This window comes from Triticum aestivum, chromosome 2D (genome assembly GCF_018294505.1).
Source record: "Triticum aestivum cultivar Chinese Spring chromosome 2D, IWGSC CS RefSeq v2.1, whole genome shotgun sequence".
Taxonomy (NCBI): Eukaryota; Viridiplantae; Streptophyta; class Magnoliopsida; order Poales; family Poaceae; genus Triticum; species Triticum aestivum.
Genome location: NC_057799.1, coordinates 638,912,563 through 638,929,956, shown reverse-complemented (window position 1 = coordinate 638,929,956; position 17,394 = coordinate 638,912,563). Strand labels below are relative to the sequence as shown.

At 41.8% G+C, this 17,394-nt stretch overlaps 1 protein-coding gene and 1 pseudogene across 1 annotated transcript; both read left to right on the top strand.

Moving 5' to 3' along the window:
* The first annotated feature begins 1,812 nt into the window (after positions 1-1,812).
* LOC123050669 (probable indole-3-pyruvate monooxygenase YUCCA10) lies at positions 1,813-3,407 on the top strand (annotated as a pseudogene).
* A 7,083-nt stretch (positions 3,408-10,490) lies between these two features.
* On the top strand, positions 10,491-12,079 carry LOC123050668 (probable indole-3-pyruvate monooxygenase YUCCA10). Its single transcript, XM_044473428.1, has 4 exons — positions 10,491-11,102; positions 11,371-11,604; positions 11,690-11,812; positions 11,906-12,079. The coding sequence occupies exons 1-4, from the start codon at positions 10,491-10,493 to the stop codon at positions 12,077-12,079; spliced, it is 1,143 nt and encodes a 380-aa protein (XP_044329363.1).
* The last annotated feature ends 5,315 nt before the right edge of the window (positions 12,080-17,394 follow it).

Below are 17,394 nucleotides of genomic sequence, written 5' to 3'. Positions count from 1 at the left end.
TTATATGTTTCGAATTTGGGAGGAATTCGCCATGGGAGGCGGATACAAGCTCACACACACACACACACACATGTGGTTCTGGCCGAAGCCACCAGTTCCTTCCCAGATCCACACGCAACACACGCCAACAGATATATCATCGCGTACACCTTAACGGGCCCAGTTCTGGCCTACAAGCCACTAGGGAAGATGCCGGTCGTAAGTGGGCCAAGCTGCCGGCCCACGAGTCGAATCCTTGGCCTCGCGCGCTCCTGGTTGCTCTGTTCCGGTGCCTTGATTGCTGACACGCTTACTTGTGCAGGACATGTTTGAGTAATGTTGTGACCACGCCAGGGATAACAGGTACTTGCTGTGGGAGGACGCGAAGAAGATGTGATTGATAGTGAACGCGGAGTTCCATCAAGAAATGCGGGAGTTCCTGCGCAGGCAAAGATGATCCAAGGGAAGTGACCATCTTGGAGAGAAGAAAAGAAGCAACTTGTCTGAACCACACGCAACTTCATGTGAGGAAGGCCTGAATCCACCCACCAACCAGACAAGTCTTTTACAACATCCATCAGCACGACAAGTCTTTACAAGACCCATCACCAGGAGGCAGCGAGGCAGAGTGGTTGTCTGGTAGATGTTGAAATCATTTGAACTCGATGGTCGTAAATCGAGTGTAATCATATGTTTGATAGGTCCAGTCTGCAGTTTGTGTCATGCTAAGTGTAGGTCACAGAAGGTAGTGGATTATCCAGTTAGTCAAATCAAAATTGGATGAACTGTACGTGCTCCACTTCTCCAGTTCAGTTTTGCATGGAAGTCGCGTACAATTGTGATTGGCCTGTGTCAGTCAGTTTGGAACCAGACAAGTTTGCAAAATCGCATTGGGATAGGATTGACAATTTTGATTTTCAGTAAAGTGGTTTAGTATCTTTTTAACAAAATACGTGGGGGTTTATGAGGATTCACACTCTGGTGTGTAGAGTTAAAATACAATGAGCGCTCAATTTGATGTTCAGGCGTAGGACAATATACATGTACCAAAGTTGAAATATGGCCTCACATTAAACGAGTGTTCAGTATAGAAACGAATTTATATTAAAAAAAATTGGTTTCAAATATTTGAACTAAAGTTCCACTTTTTGTTTGTTCACAACATCGAATGGCTCGTTGTGTTGACACCAAAGATATCGTGGAAATGGTCGTCGACTGAACCGGAGGCAAAACTGGCCGTCATACAACTGGAACGGAGGCAAAACAAGCCGGCAAAACCAGTTAACATGGTTAGTACCAAATCCTTCTGAGATGATATTGTTTCCATGTCATCCACATTATGTTAACCTGAGAAATTGAAATAGGACTTTGCCTATAAATCTGTGTTTGGAAATTAGACTTATCCTTATCCTATATCGTATAGAAAGAGGAAGAAACACTTGAATATTAGAGTAGTAATTATCATTGGTGACGATGCGAAAGGAAAGAAACACGAAGAATCTTTAATCTACACATAAAAAGATGGCCGATAAGTTTCCAATAACAGCAATCGATCAAGAGTGTGTTTCCTCCCTATTTTGTATCAGTACATGTTTTCACACCAACAACGGTTCCATTTTTAGATGGAAATACTCATACGCACCAGGATTAGACCTCAATAAATATTTACCCTTTTCATCCCTCAATCCAAAAAACAGATTGGCCCATGAAAGATACCAACATATATATGCCCCCATTCGCGAGCCTGTCATCCAAAGTTCATCGAGCAAACACACAAACACTGCAGCCTACCACCGGACTTATCCCGCAACTTTGTCAACTCTTCCCCTTGAAATGGAGAGTGTTCCAGTGTTGATTGTTGGTGCTGGGCCAGCAGGCCTTGCAACGGCAGCATGCCTTGGTCAATTCTCGATTCCTTATGCCATCGTCGAGCGCGAGAGCTGTAGCGCGTTACTCTGGCGCAACCGTGCATATGATCGCCTCAAGCTGCATCTCGCAAAGGAGTTCTGTGAGTTGCCACACATGTCATACCCTGTAGATTCACCAACATACATACCAAAAACCTTGTTTGTGAAGTACTTGGATGACTATGTTGAGCGTTTCAACATTCAACCAAAGTATCTCAACAGCGTGGAGTCATCCACATATGACAATGATGAAAAATGTTGGTCCATTGTGGCAACGGACATGTCAAAGTGCACCACAGTCAAGTTCACGACAAAGTTTCTTGTTGTGGCAAGTGGTGAGAATAGTGCAGAGAATATTCCAATGATCCCTGGACTAGAAAACTTTCCAGGTGATGTCATCCACTCCTCAAGCTACAAGTCAGGCAAGAGCTACTCTGGCAAGAATGTATTGGTCGTTGGATCTGGAAACTCCGGGATGGAAATTGCTTATGACCTTGCGACCCATGGTGCCAATGCATCGATTGTTATACGAAGACCGGTATGTACACACACTATATATTTTCATTGGGTACATGAACGCAAATTCTTAGTATAGTTACTAATAGAAGAGATGCAATTTTTCAGTGTTATTACTAATAGGAAGTATTTCACATAGAAAAAGAGATGGACAGTTTATATCACACACAAACAACTAAAAAACTAGAGGAACCACCTGACAAAGTTTTAATTCTTGAAAGAAGATATTCTATGAAATTTTATTTATCATGCATACTTCAAAAGAGGTGTGACATGTTTTGTGGTTGCAGATTCATGTAATGACAAAGGAATTAATTCGTTTGGGGATGACACTTGCTCACCATCTTCCATTGAATCTAGTGGATAAACTCCTTGTGATGGCAGCGTATTTAATATTTGGAGACCTGTCACGACATGGCATCACAAGGCCAAAAATGGGCCCAATGACCCTCAAATCAGAAACAGGCCGATCTGCAGTGATTGATGTTGGGACTGTTGGATTGATCAAAAAAGGCATCATCAAAGTAAGTATATCCTTGACATGACATAAATTTATAACATATGTTGATTTGATATGCCAAGTTATCAATGCATTTTTATCTCCTATAGGTTCAGGGGAGCATTAGTAAGATCAAGGGCAACATAGTTAGATTTCAATGCAGTAAAAGAATCTAATTTGATGCGATTGTGTTTGCAACTGGATACAAAAGCACGGCAAATATATGGCTCAAGGTAATATAGCTTGTGTTTGAACATGTCTGAGTTTGTTTTCTTGGTGTAACCATTATTAAATTTGCTAACAAGCTCTATGCTTTTTTAATCCAGAATGGTGAGAGCATGTTAAATGGCAACGGAGTGCCCATCCAAAAATATCCGAATCATTGGAAAGGTGAAAATGGGCTCTACTGTGCTGGGTTAGCGAGGAGAGGATTAGCCGGTATTGCAGCAGATGCCAAGAATATCGCCAATGACATCAAATCTGTGATAGACTCTATGTCAAGTTAAATCATCTTTTACATGTAGTTTACCATGGCAAGCATGCTAGAAGGTTGATTCTTTGAGAAATATATCCATTATGTCACCTTTGTATCTAGCTTTTAGACAAGTAGATTTATGTTTATTTCAAGGTTCATATGTGCCCTGAAGAGAGATGTACTATTATACTATAATAAAGGGGTTTGTAATCTTATTGTGCAGAGAGATTTGTCATTTTTCTTGAACCTACCACCGTGTATTATATTTTATTTACTTGAAATTATATGTGCAAAAGGCATGCACTCAATACTCCGTTGTCTATACCAAAATCTCTTGTGGCATGTTTACCCCATCGGCGTATGAGGTAGTAGTCACATCAACCCAAAAAACCCTGCATAGTTCACTACATCCATTACAGTAGGTACTGTGGTGCTATTTAGTCTTAGAATGACACTAATTATCAACCCGTGCAACTACATGGGCTAGCTGACTTACTATAGATCATTAAAAATATCTGTGAACATATTTAGAAACTTAAAACTAAAGGTTAGAACACCATATGACGGAAAACTACTATGTAGAACATGTATTTGTGGTTACGTGATACTGGTATCCTTAACTATTGTGGACACAATTTGTTGTGCCCGAAGCGCAGGGTTTGCAGTATGCAGTAAGTTTTCCATCGGCTGAGATCCAAGGTACCCATCCGTGTAGTCTTGGATATAAATTGCTTATGACCTACCATGGTGTCAATACTTCGATTGTTATACGAAGCCTGATATGTACTACATGCACTGTATAATTTCTTTGGGTACATGAACACAATTTTTTAGTATAGTTACCACTAGAAGAGATGCATTTTTTCAGTATTATTACTAATATAAAGTATTTCACACATATAAGAAATGGATTGCTTTATATCATGGACAGACAATGAAACAACTAGAGGAACTAAATGAAAAAAAAAATAAACTCTTGAAAGAAGAAATTCTATGAAATTTCGTCTTATCACGCATGCTTCAAAAGATGCATGCCATGTCTATTGGTTGCAAATTCATGTGATGACAAGAGAATTAATTCAGTTGGGTTGACACTTGCTCACTATCTTTCACTAAATATAGTGGGTGACCTCTTTGTGACGGCGGAGAGTGTCATATTTTAAGATCTATCTAGGCATGGCGTCACAAGGCCCAAAACCAAAAACGGGTCGAATGACCCTCAAGTTAGGAACCGACCGACCTATCAATTGAGTTGAGACTGTTGGACTAACAAAAAAAGCACCATCAAAGTATTTGGAATATTCGAAGGAATCCGCCTTAATTAATCATATTTTATAATTAAAAATAATAAGTACACTTTTTCTCTCATAATGTCAATTTTATTTTCTAGTTGGCACTTCTAGAGAGATCCAAGTTATCTACAGAGATATGTAGACCTGACTCAAATACGCAATTATATATTTCACAAATTAGGCACTTACATGATGAACAAGGCCGCTACTTGCATATATACCGGATGTTCATTATATTTGAAGGCATAGCAAGCAAGCAATCATTCCTTTTCTTTTTGGGGGAAACACCGATATTGTCAATGGAATAGATAGAACGTCAATTGAATTAGTACAATAAGAAATGCTAAGTTTTTTTACAAGGCAAACTGACGGAATAAAGCATATATAGGGGATGAGCCTCTCCCAATTCAGTCCATCACTTTTATCAACTGACTCGTTGGACTTTACTGACTTCCAACACTAAATATACTCGGATGGAAAAGATTGCTGATGCCAAAATTGAATTGGCTGAAAGCTACTATAACTTTTTTTGATGGAAGAAAGGTACTATAACTAGTAACTGAAAGATGATCATAAGACTCGTGGATTGGCGGAGTGTACCTCTGTATTTTATTTCCCCTTTTCCTATATTTCTTAAAATTATATATTTTATATTATTATTTAATATATGTACACGAACTCCCTACTCTTCACAACAAAGAAGAAACGCAACGCTAACATATCTATAATAGGTAAAGGCTGAAGTTCAAACTACGAGGTGATACAAACATCAAAAATTCGTTGCCATGTAGTGCTTAATTCACGTTACTGTGAGCCGTCAAGATGGAACAAATAACCGATTTAAAAAAATAAATGACAATGCACTAACAAAGAACGACAATTAGCCATGGTAGATTCCGTTTTCTGCCATTGTCTTCTCACCTTCTATCTCAGTGTTTTGGAACTGAAAACAAATTCATAAGACCAGCTGCCGTTATTTTCCCTCTGAGGTTACCTGCTGCCAAATAGTAGTATATACTAGGTACTAGTAGATTATTTTAGCGACTATATATACTAGTTCTGGTTTTTTTTAGAATACATACAACTCCGTAGTTCTTATTTTATTTGAGATAAGTATACTTTTTATATTTGTCTTGCAAAAAAGTACTTCTATATTTAGAATGTTTGCCATTTTTTCATCTTATTTAGAATGTTTAACTTTTTTAGATAAATTTAGAATATTTACTTTTTATAAACATTAATTAGAATTTTAGTAGTTCCTATGATATGTCAAATATATCACATCCTTTTTTAGGGGTAAATAGCACATCTAACCTTTTTTTAGACAAAAATAGCACATCTAACTGAGGCATTGTTCCTAAAAAAACTGAGGCATTTTTTGGCCAGCCTCCTGATTATTTATGATATAATGGGCCGGCCCCTTAAGCAAGGAGAAGGAAGCAAGCAGGCCCAGCGATGAGAAGCGAGGCCTCCACAAGTCAACATAAACAAAACCAGCCAATCCGCTATCCTCCACCTCCTCTAGGATTTTAAGGCCAACTCCAACGCGCAACCCCATCTTGTCCGCTCGCGTCAGTTTGGGGGTAAATGGACGGATCAGGCCTCCCAATGCGCGGCCGCAAACGGACTGTCGTCCGTTTTCTGTCCGCTTTCGACCCATTTCCGACTCAAGTTTGGGCCAAATTTGCGGCCGAATGGACACGCGCGGACGGCGCGTGGCGCCTGCCCATGTCCTCCCCTGGCCCGCCCGTTGGGGAGACAGACCCCTCTTTTCTTATCCCCACCGAACCCCTTCCAGCGGCGCCCCTCTACTCTCGTCCCACGCCAGCGCCCCCGACATTGCCTCTGTGCAGATCGGTCGCGTGCTCGCCCCAACCCTAGTCGCAGCCCCCGTTCCCTCGATGCCCCGAGCTACCCAACCACGGCCACCTGATTTGCACTCCCGGCGGTCGGCTTTGGAGCGGATCCGGCCGGACTTGAGCTCGCCCGGCTACGGGAGGCCACGCCGTGGCATGGACTGGCCGGGCACCGGGCCGGAAGGCCCCGGCAAGGCCGCGTGCAGGTACTGATTCCTCCTCTAGCCGCTCGGATCTACACCTTCGGCGGTTCGCCGGCAGATACACGAACGGCCATCGGCCGGGCTCGTTGCTGGCCCAAAAGCTCGTCGGCGAACCGTTGCCACTCATTAAGTGCGATGACTGCCCAGAGAAGGTCTTGCGTCGCGTGTCTACAACGCCGGAACATCCCGGATGGGTGTTCATCAAGTGCTCAACCAATGGGGTATGTGCTACTTAGTTTCGGTTGTGCTCTTGGATTTGACTAGTTGTGCTAACTTAAAATTTTATTTTGTAGAATGGATGCAACTTTTGGTATTGGAAAGAAGAGTACATCGATATATTGAGAGAGCGTAATTTAGTAGATGTTCGTGCACTTGTACCTAGAATAGAGGCTAGAGATGAGACTAGTGCACTTGTTGCTAGAATAGCGGCTAGACATGAGACTAGATGCGAGGAAACAACGTCTACTTCTTTATACTCGAAGAAGAAATAAGCACGCAAGATCGAGCCTGCGCAGATCAACAATGAATGCTTCGAGAAGGCACTAATCCAACTTACGGGAGCAGTTATAGAAGTTGGATATCTTCTAAAATGTCTTCTTGTGGTTCTTGTTTTCTTTGGTCTTGCTATTCTAGTTAAGATTTGGTGATGTGCTTCCATGTGTCAAACATCAATGATGAAAAATTAAAAGATGTGTTTGCGAAAAAATGCATGCGGACGGGATGTGGCCGAGATGCGGCCTTGCGTTGGGCGCACGGCCGGCGCATCCAGAAATCCGGGTGGACACGGCCCATTGTCACCCCAAACGGATGAAATCCGGACAAAGCGGACATCCATTTGGGGTCGCGCGTTGGAGTTGGCCTTACCACGCAGCCCGGACGTCTCCCTCCCCTCCTCCGTCCTCTGTGTGTGTGTACGCGCGAGCACTTTAGCTTCTCTATACCGCTTCCAGATTGTTTTACCAAATCTGGCAGAACTGTGTCGAGTGGCATTTTTTCTATGCTAGTTCAGTTATTTGGATGCATGATCCTGACAGCATTGGTTCACTTTTGTTCTAGGCAGCAACTAGGGCTGCCGATCTTCTTTGTGAGATGCCCTAAATAAGCTAAGCAATGCCCAATTTCCTACCGGAGTCAAGCACTAAATCTAGGAATACAAAATGCAGCAAAATTGGATTGCTTATTTGCTTGTTAGCTTATTAACCTAACTATGTATGGACGTCCAAGATGCAAAGCCCCTCAAAAATGTTGAACCCGACTCTGCTTGTGGATCTAGTTATTGTCTTAACCATCCACAATCGAAAAGTATGTTCCCAGTTGCATATGGTAGCTGTATTTTGTGAGTCCTTCATACCCCTCGTGCTCTGAGTTTCAATCTTTGCTGAATGCGCTTCAACAAATATGGTCTTGTAGGGTAGAGTATCAACTCCCAAACCTTCTTGTGGAAGCTATTACAAAAGAAAGTCTGTATGGTGCATTTGATAACGGGATCACTGCTGAACAGGTAATCATCTTAATCACACATTTCTACATGATTCACTGTTACATAGATTCATGCAGTTATGCTTTATTCTTTTTCTTCTTCAGATAATTTCATTCCTTCAGCAAAATGCCCACCCTTGTGTCATTGACAAAATACCACTAGTCCCAGAGAATGTTACAGATCAGGTAAGCACAGCAACCCATCCCTCATATACCAGACATCATCTGTTCAACGGATATAAAACTGAAGACTACCAATTCTCCGGTGCAGATTAGGCTATGGGAGAATGACCGTAACAAGGTCGAGATGGTCCTATCACATGTATACGAGGATTTTCCGAGCAAGTATAAACCCTTCACCCACCAAACCCTGCCAGCTCCTTGCGGATGGATGGTGCTTGGACACATTTGAAAACATGTACTCTAGTAGTCTGATTACCACTATACTTACATCTGGGTGCCGCTTTGTAAGCTACCAACTTATATGTTTCGAATTGGGGAGGAATTCGCCATTGGAGGCGGATAAAAGCTCACACACACACACATGAGGTTCTGGCCGAAGCCACCAGTTCCTTCCCAGATCCACATGCAACACACGCCAACAGATATATCCTCGCGTACACCCTTAACGGGCCCAGTTCTAGCCTGCAAGCCACCAGGGAAGATGCCGGTTGCGAGTGGGCCAAGCTGCCGGCCCACGAGTCAAATCCTTGGCCTCGCGCGCTCCTGGTTGCTCTGTTCCGGTGCCTTGATTGCTGACACGCTTACTTGTGCAGGACATGTTTGAGCAATGCTGTGACCACGCCAGGGATAACAGGTACTTGCTGTGGGAGGACGCGAAGAAGATGTGATTGATAGTGAACGCAGAGTTCCACCAAGAAATGCGGGAGTTCCTGCACAGGCAAAGATGATCCAAGGGAAGTGACCATCTTGGAGAGAAGAAAAGAAGAACTTGTCTGAACCACACGCAACTTCATGTGAGGAAGGCCTGAATCCACCCACCAACCAGACAAGTCTTTTACAACATCCATCAGCACGACAAGTCTTTACAAGACCCATCACCAGGAGGCAGCGAGGCAGAGTGGTTGTCTGGTAGATGTTGAAATCATTTGAACTCGATGGTCGTAAATCGAGTGTAATCATATGTTTGATAGGTCCAGTCTGCAGTTTGTGTCATGCTAAGTGTAGGTCACAGAAGGTAGTGGATTATCCAGTTAGTCAAATCAAAATTGGATGAACTGTACGTGCTCCACTTCTCCAGTTCAGTTTTGCATGGAAGTCGCGTACAATTGTGATTGGCCTGTGTCAGTCAGTTTGGAACCAGACAAGTTTGCAAAATCGCATTGGGATAGGATTGACAATTTTGATTTTCAGTAAAGTGGTTTAGTATCTTTTTAACAAAATACGTGGGGGTTTATGAGGATTCACACTCTGGTGTGTAGAGTTAAAATACAATGAGCGCTCAATTTGATGTTCAGGCGTAGGACAATATACATGTACCAAAGTTGAAATATGGCCTCACATTAAACGAGTGTTCAGTATAGAAACGAATTTATATTAAAAAAATTGGTTTCAAATATTTGAACTAAAGTTCCACTTTTTGTTTGTTCACAACATCGAATGGCTCGTTGTGTTGACACCAAAGATATCGTGGAGATGGTCGTCGACTGAACCGGAGGCAAAACTGGCCGTCATACAACTGAATCGGAGGCAAAACAAGCCGGCAAAACCAGTTAACATGGTTGGTACCAAATCCTTCTGAGATGATATTGTTTCCATGTCATCCACATTATGTTAACCTGAGAAATTGAAATAGGACTTTGCCTATAAATGTGTGTTTGGAAATTAGACTTATCCTTATCCTATATCGTATAGAAAGAGGAAGAAACACTTGAATATTAGAGTAGTAATTGTCATTGGTGACGATGCGAAAGGAAAGAAACACGAAGAATCTTTAATCTACACATAAAAAGATGGCCGATAAGTTTCCAATAACAGCAATCGATTAAGAGTGTGTTTCCTGCCTATTTTGTATCAGTACATGTTTTCTCACCAACAACGGTTCCATTTTTAGATGGAAATACTCGTACGCACCAGGATTAGACCTCAATAAATATTTACCCTTTTCATCCCTCAATACAAAAACAGATTGGCCCATGAAAGATACCAACATATATATGCCCCCATACGCGAGCCTGTCGTCCAAAGTTCATCGAGCAAACACACAAACACTGCAGCCTACCACCGGACTTATCCCACAACTTCGTCAACTCTTCCCCTTGAAATGGAGAGTGTTCTAGTGTTGATTGTTGGTGCTGGGCCAGCAGGCCTTGCAACGGCAGCATGCCTTGGTCAATTCTCGATTCCTTATGCCATCGTCAAGCGCAAGAGCTGTAGCGCGTCACTCTGGCGCAATCGTGCATATGATCGCCTCAAGCTGCATCTCGCAAAGGAGTTCTGTGAGTTGCCACACATGTCATACCCTGTAGATGCACCAACATGCATACCAAAAACCTTGTTTGTGAAGTACTTGGATGACTATGTTGAGCGTTTCAACATTCAACCAAAGTATCTCACCAGCGTGGAGTCATCCACATATGACAATGATGAAAAATGTTGGTCCATTGTGGCAACGGACATGTCAAAGTGCACCACAGTCAAGTTCACGGCAAAGTTTCTTGTTGTGGCAAGTGGGGAGAATAGTGCAGAGAATATTCCAATGATCCATGGACTAGAAAACTTTCCAGGTGATGTCATCCACTCCTCAAGCTACAAGTCAGGCAAGAGCTACTCTGGCAAGAATGTATTGGTCGTTGGATCTGGCAACTTCGGGATGGAAATTGCTTATGACCTTGCGACCCATGGTGCCAATACATCGATTGTTATACGAAGCGCGGTATGTACACGCACTATATATTTTCATTGGGCACATGAACGCAAATTCTTAGTATAGTTACTAATAGAAGAGATGCAATTTTTCAGTGTTATTACTAATAGGAAGTATTTCACATAGAAAAAGAGAGGGACAGTTTATATCACACACAAACAACTAAAAAACTAGAGGAACCACATGACAAAGTTTTAATTCTTGAAAGAAGAAATTCTATGAAATTTTATTTATCATGCATACTTCAAAAGAGGTGTGACATGTTTTGTGGTTGCAGATTCATGTAATGACAAAGGAATTAATTCGTTTGGGGATGACACTTGCTCACCATCTTCCATTGAATCTAGTGGATAAACTCCTTGTGATGGCAGCGTATTTAATATTTGGAGACCTGTCACGACATGGCATCACAAGGCCAAAAATGGGTCCAATGACCCTCAAATCAGAAACAGGCCGATCTGCAGTGATTGATGTTGGGACTGTTGGATTGATCAAAAAAGGCATCATCAAAGTAAGTATATCCTTGACATGACATAAATTTATAACATATGTTGATTTGATATGCCAAGTTATCAATGCATTTTTATCTCCTATAGGTTCAGGGGAGCATTAGTAAGATCGAGGGCAACATAGTTAAATTTCAATGCAGTAAAAGAATCTCATTTGATGCGATTGTGTTTGCAACTGGATACAAAAGCACGGCAAATATATGGCTCAAGGTAATATAGCTTGTGTTTGAACATGTCTGAGTTTGTTTTCTTGGTGTAACCATTATTAAATCTGCTAACAAGCTCTATGCTTTTTTAATCCAGAATGGTGAGAGCATGTTAAATGGCAACGGACTGCCCATCCAAAAATATCCGAATCATTGGAAAGGTGAAAATGGGCTCTACTGTGCTGGGTTAGCGAGGAGAGGATTAGCCGGTATTGCAGCAGATGCCAAGAATATCGCTAATGACATCAAATCTGTGATAGACTCTATGTAAAGTTAAATCATCTTTTACATGTAGTTTACCATGGCAAGCATGCTAGAAGGTTGATTCTTTGAGAAATATATCTATTATGTCACCTTTGTATCTAGCTTTTAGACAAGTAGATTTATGTTTATTTCAAGGTTCATATGTGCCCTGAAGAGAGATGTACTATTATACTATAATAAAGGGGTTTGTAATCTTATTGTGCAGAGAGATTTGTCATTTTGCTTGAACCTACCACTGTGTATTATATTTTATTTACTTGAAATTATATTTCAAAAGGCATGCACTCAATACTCCGTTGTCTATACCAAAATCTCTTGTGGCATGTTTACCCCATCGGTGTATGAGGTAGTAGTCACATCAACCCAAAAAACCCTGCATAGTTCACTACATCCATTACAGTAGGTACTGTGGTGCTATTTAGTCTTAGAATGACACTAATTATCAACCCGTGCAACTACATGGGCTAGCTGACTTACTATAGATCATTAAAAATATCTGTGAACATATTTAGAAACTTAAAACTAAAGGTTAGAACACCATATGACAGAAAACTACTATGTAGAACATGTATTTGTGGTTACGTGATACTGGTATCCTTAACTGTTGTGGACACAATTTGTTGTGCCCGAAGCGCAGGGTTTGCAGTATGCAGTAAGTTTTCCATCGGCTGAGATCCAAGGTACCCATCCGTGTAGTCTTGGATATAAATTGCTTATGACCTACCATGGTGTCAATACTTCGATTGTTATACGAAGCCTGATATGTACTACATGCACTGTATAATTTCATTGGGTACATGAACACAATTTTTTAGTATAGTTACCACTAGAAGAGATGCATTTTTTCAGTATTATTACTAATATAAAGTATTTCACACATATAAGAAATGGATTGTTTTATATCATGCACAGACAATGAAACAACTAGAGGAACTAAATGAAAAAAATTAACTCTTGAAAGAAGAAATTCTATGAAATTTCGTTTTATCATGCATGCTTCAAAAGATGCATGCCTTGTCTTTTGGTTGCAAATTCATGTGATGACAAGAGAATTAATTCAGTTGGGTTGACATTTGCTCACTATCTTTCACTAAATATAGTGGGTGACCTCTTTGTGACGGCGGAGAATGTCATATTTTAAGATCTATCGAGGCATGGCGTCACAAGGCCCAAAACCAAAAAGGGTCGAATGACCCTCAAGTTAGGAACCGACCGACCTATCGATTGAGTTGAGACTGTTTGACTAACAAAAAAAGAACCATCAAAGTATTTGGAATATTCGAAGGAATCCACCTTAATTAATCATATTTTATAATTAAAAATAATAAGTACACTTTTTCTCTCATAATGTCAATTTTATTTTCTAGTTGGCACTTCTAGAGAGATCCAAGTTATCTACAGAGATAATGTAGACCTGACTCAAATACGCAATTATATATTTCACAAATTAGGCACTTACATGATGAACAAGGCCGCTACTTGCATATATACCGGATGTTCATTATATTTGAAGGCATAGCAAGCAAGCAATCATTCCTTTTCTTTTTGGGGGAAACACCGATATTGTCAATGGAATAGATAGAACATCAATTGAATCAGTACAATAAGAAATGCTAAGTTTTTTTACAAGGCGAACTGACGGAATAAAGCATATATAGGGGATGAGCCTCTCCCAATTCAGTCCATCACTTTTATCAACTGACTCGTTGGACTTTACTGACTTCCAACACTAAATATACTGCTGATGCCAAAATTGAATTGGCTGAAAGCTACTATAACTTTTTTTGATGGAAGAAAGGTACTATAACTAGTAACTGAAAGATGATCATAAGACTCGTGGATTGGCGGAGTGTACCTCTGTATTTTATTTCCCCTTTTCCTATATTTCTTAAAATTATATATTTTATATTATTATTTAATATATGTACACGAACTCCCTACTCTTCACAACAAAGAAGAAACGCAACGCTAACATATCTATAATAGGTAAAGGCTGAAGTTCAAACTACGAGGTGATACAAACATCAAAAATTCGTTGCCATGTAGTGCTTAATTCACGTTACTGTGAGCCGTCAAGATGGAACAAATAACCGATTTAAAAAAATAAATGACAATGCACTAACAAAGAACGACAATTAGCCATGGTAGATTCCGTTTTCTGCCATTGTCTTCTCACCTTCTATCTCAGTGTTTTGGAACTGAAAACAAATTCATAAGACCAGCTGCCGTTATTTTCCCTCTGAGGTTACCTGCTGCCAAATAGTAGTATATACTAGGTACTAGTAGATTATTTTAGCGACTATATATACTAGTTCTGATTTTTTTTAGAATACATACAACTCCGTAGTTCTTATTTTATTTGAGATAAGTATACTTTTTATATTTGTCTTGCAAAAAAGTACTTCTATATTTAGAATGTTTGCCATTTTTTCATCTTATTTAGAATGTTTAACTTTTTTAGATAAATTTAGAATATTTACTTTTTATAAACATTAATTAGAATTTTAGTAGTTCCTATGATATGTCAAATATATCACATCCTTTTTTAGGGGTAAATAGCACATCTAACCTTTTTTTAGACAAAAATAGCACATCTAACTGAGGCATTGTTCCTAAAAAAACTGAGGCATTTTTTGGCCAGCCTCCTGATTATTTATGATATAATGGGCCGGCCCCTTAAGCAAGGAGAAGGAAGCAAGCAAGCCCAGCAATGAGAAGCGAGGCCTCCACAAGTCAACATAAACAAAACCAGCCAATCCGCTATCCTCCACCTCCTCTAGGATTTTAAGGCCAACTCCAACGCGCAACCCCATCTTGTCCGCTCGCGTCAGTTTGGGGGTAAACGGACGGATCAGGCCTCCCAATGCGCGGCCGCAAACGGACTGTCGTCCGTTTTCTGTCCGCTTTCGACCCATTTCCGACTCAAGTTTGGGCCAAACTTGCGGCCGAATGGACACGCGCGGACGGCGCGTGGCGCCTGCCCATGTCCTCCCCTGGCCCGCCCGTTGGGGAGACAGACCCCTCTTTTCTTATCCCCACCGAACCCCTTCCAGCGGCGCCCCTCTACTCTCGTCCCACGCCAGCGCCCCCGACATTGCCTCTGTGCAGATCGGTCGCGTGCTGGCCCAACCCTAGTCGCAGCCCCCGTTCCCTCGATGCCCCGAGCTACCCAACCACGGCCACCTGATTTGCACTCCCGGCGGTCGGCTTTGGAGCGGATCCGGCCGAACTTGAGCTCGCCCGGCTACGGGAGGCCACGCCGTGGCATGGACTGGCCGGGCACCGGGCCGGAAGGCCCCGGCAAGGCCGCGTGCAGGTACTGATTCCTCCTCTAGCCGCTCGGATCTACACCTTCGGCGGTTCGCCGGCAGATACACGAACGGCCATCGGCCGGGCTCGTTGCTGGCCCAAAAGCTCGTCGGCGAACCGTTGCCACCCATTAAGTGCGATGACTGCCCAGAGAAGGTCTTGCGTCGCGTGTCTACAACGCCGGAACATCCCGGATGGGTGTTCATCAAGTGCTCAACCAATGGGGTATGTGCTACTTAGTTTCGGTTGTGCTCTTGGATTTGACTAGTTGTGCTAACTTAAATTTTTATTTTGTAGAATGGATGCAACTTTTGGTATTGGAAAGAAGAGTACATCGATATATTGATAGAGCGTAATTTAGTAGATGTTCGTGCACTTGTAGCTAGAATAGAGGCTAGAGATGAGACTAGTGCACTTGTTGCTAGAATAGCGGCTAGACATGAGACTAGATGCGAGGAAGCAACGTCTACTTCTTTATACTCGAAGAAGAAAGAAGCACGCAAGATCGAGCCTCCGCAGATCAACAATGAATGCATCGAGAAGGCACTAATCCAACTTACGGGAGCAGTTATAGAAGTTGGATATCTTCTAAAATGTCTTCTTGTGGTTCTTGTTTTCTTTGGTCTTGCTATTCTAGGTAAGATTTGGTGATGTGCTTCCATGTATCAAAAATCAATGATGAAAAATTAAAAGATGTGTTTGCGAAAAAATTCATGCGGACGGGATGTGGCCGAAATGCGGCCTTGCGTTGGGCGCACGGCCGGCGCATCCAGAAATCCGGGTGGACACGGCCCAATGTCACCCCCAAACGGATGAAATCCGGACAAAGCGGACATCCATTTGGGGTCGCGCGTTGGAGTTGGCCTTACCACGCAGCGCGGACGTCTCCCTCCCCTCCTCCGTCCTCTGTGTGTGTGTGTGCGCGCGAGCACTTTAGCTTCTCTATACCGCTTCCAGATTGTTTTACCAAATCTGGCAGAACTGTGTCGAGTGGCATTTTTTATATGCTAGTTCAGTTATTTGGATGCATGATCTTGACAGCATTGGTTCGCTTTTGTTCTGGGCAGCAACTAGGGCTGCCGATCTTCTTTGTGAGATGCCCTGAATAAGCTAAGCAATGCCCAATTTCCTACCGGAGTCAAGCACTAAATCTAGGAATACAAAATGCAGCAAAATTGGATTGCTTATTTGCTTGTTAGCTTATTAACCTAACTATGTATGGACGTCCAAGATGCAAAGCCCCTCAAAAATGTTGAACCCGACTCTGCTTGTGGATCTAGTTATTGTCTTAACCATCCACAATCGAAAAGATTGTTCACAGTTGCATATGGCTGCTGTATTTTGTGAGTCCTTCATACCCCTCGTGCTCTGAGTTTCAATCTTTGCTGAATGCGCTTCAACAAATATGGTCTTGTAGGGTAGAGTATGAACTCCCAAACCTTATTGTGGAAGCTATTACAAAAGAAAGTCTGTATGGTGCATTTGATAACGGGATCACTGCTGAACAGGTAATCATCTTAATCACACATTTCTACATGATTCACTGTTACATAGATACATGCAGTTATGCTTTATTCTTTTTCTTCTTCAGATAATTTCATTCCTTCAGCAAAATGCCCACCCTTGTGTCATCGAAAAAATACCACTAGTCCTAGAGAATGTTACAGATCAGGTAAGTACAGCAACCCATCCCTCATATACCAGACATCATCTGTTCAGCGGATATAAAACTGAAGACTACCGATTCTCCGGTGCAGATTAGGTTGTGGGAGAATGACCGTAACAAGGTCGAGATGGTCCTGTCACATGTATACGAGGATTTTCTGAGCAAGCTATAAACCCTTCACCCACCAAACACTGCCAGCTCCTTGCGGATGGATGGTGCTTGGACACATTTGAAAACATGTACTCTAGTAGTCTGATTACCACTATACTTACATCTGGGTGCCGCTTTGTAAGCTACCAACTTATATATTTCGAATTGGGGAGGAATTCGCCATGGGAGGCGGATAC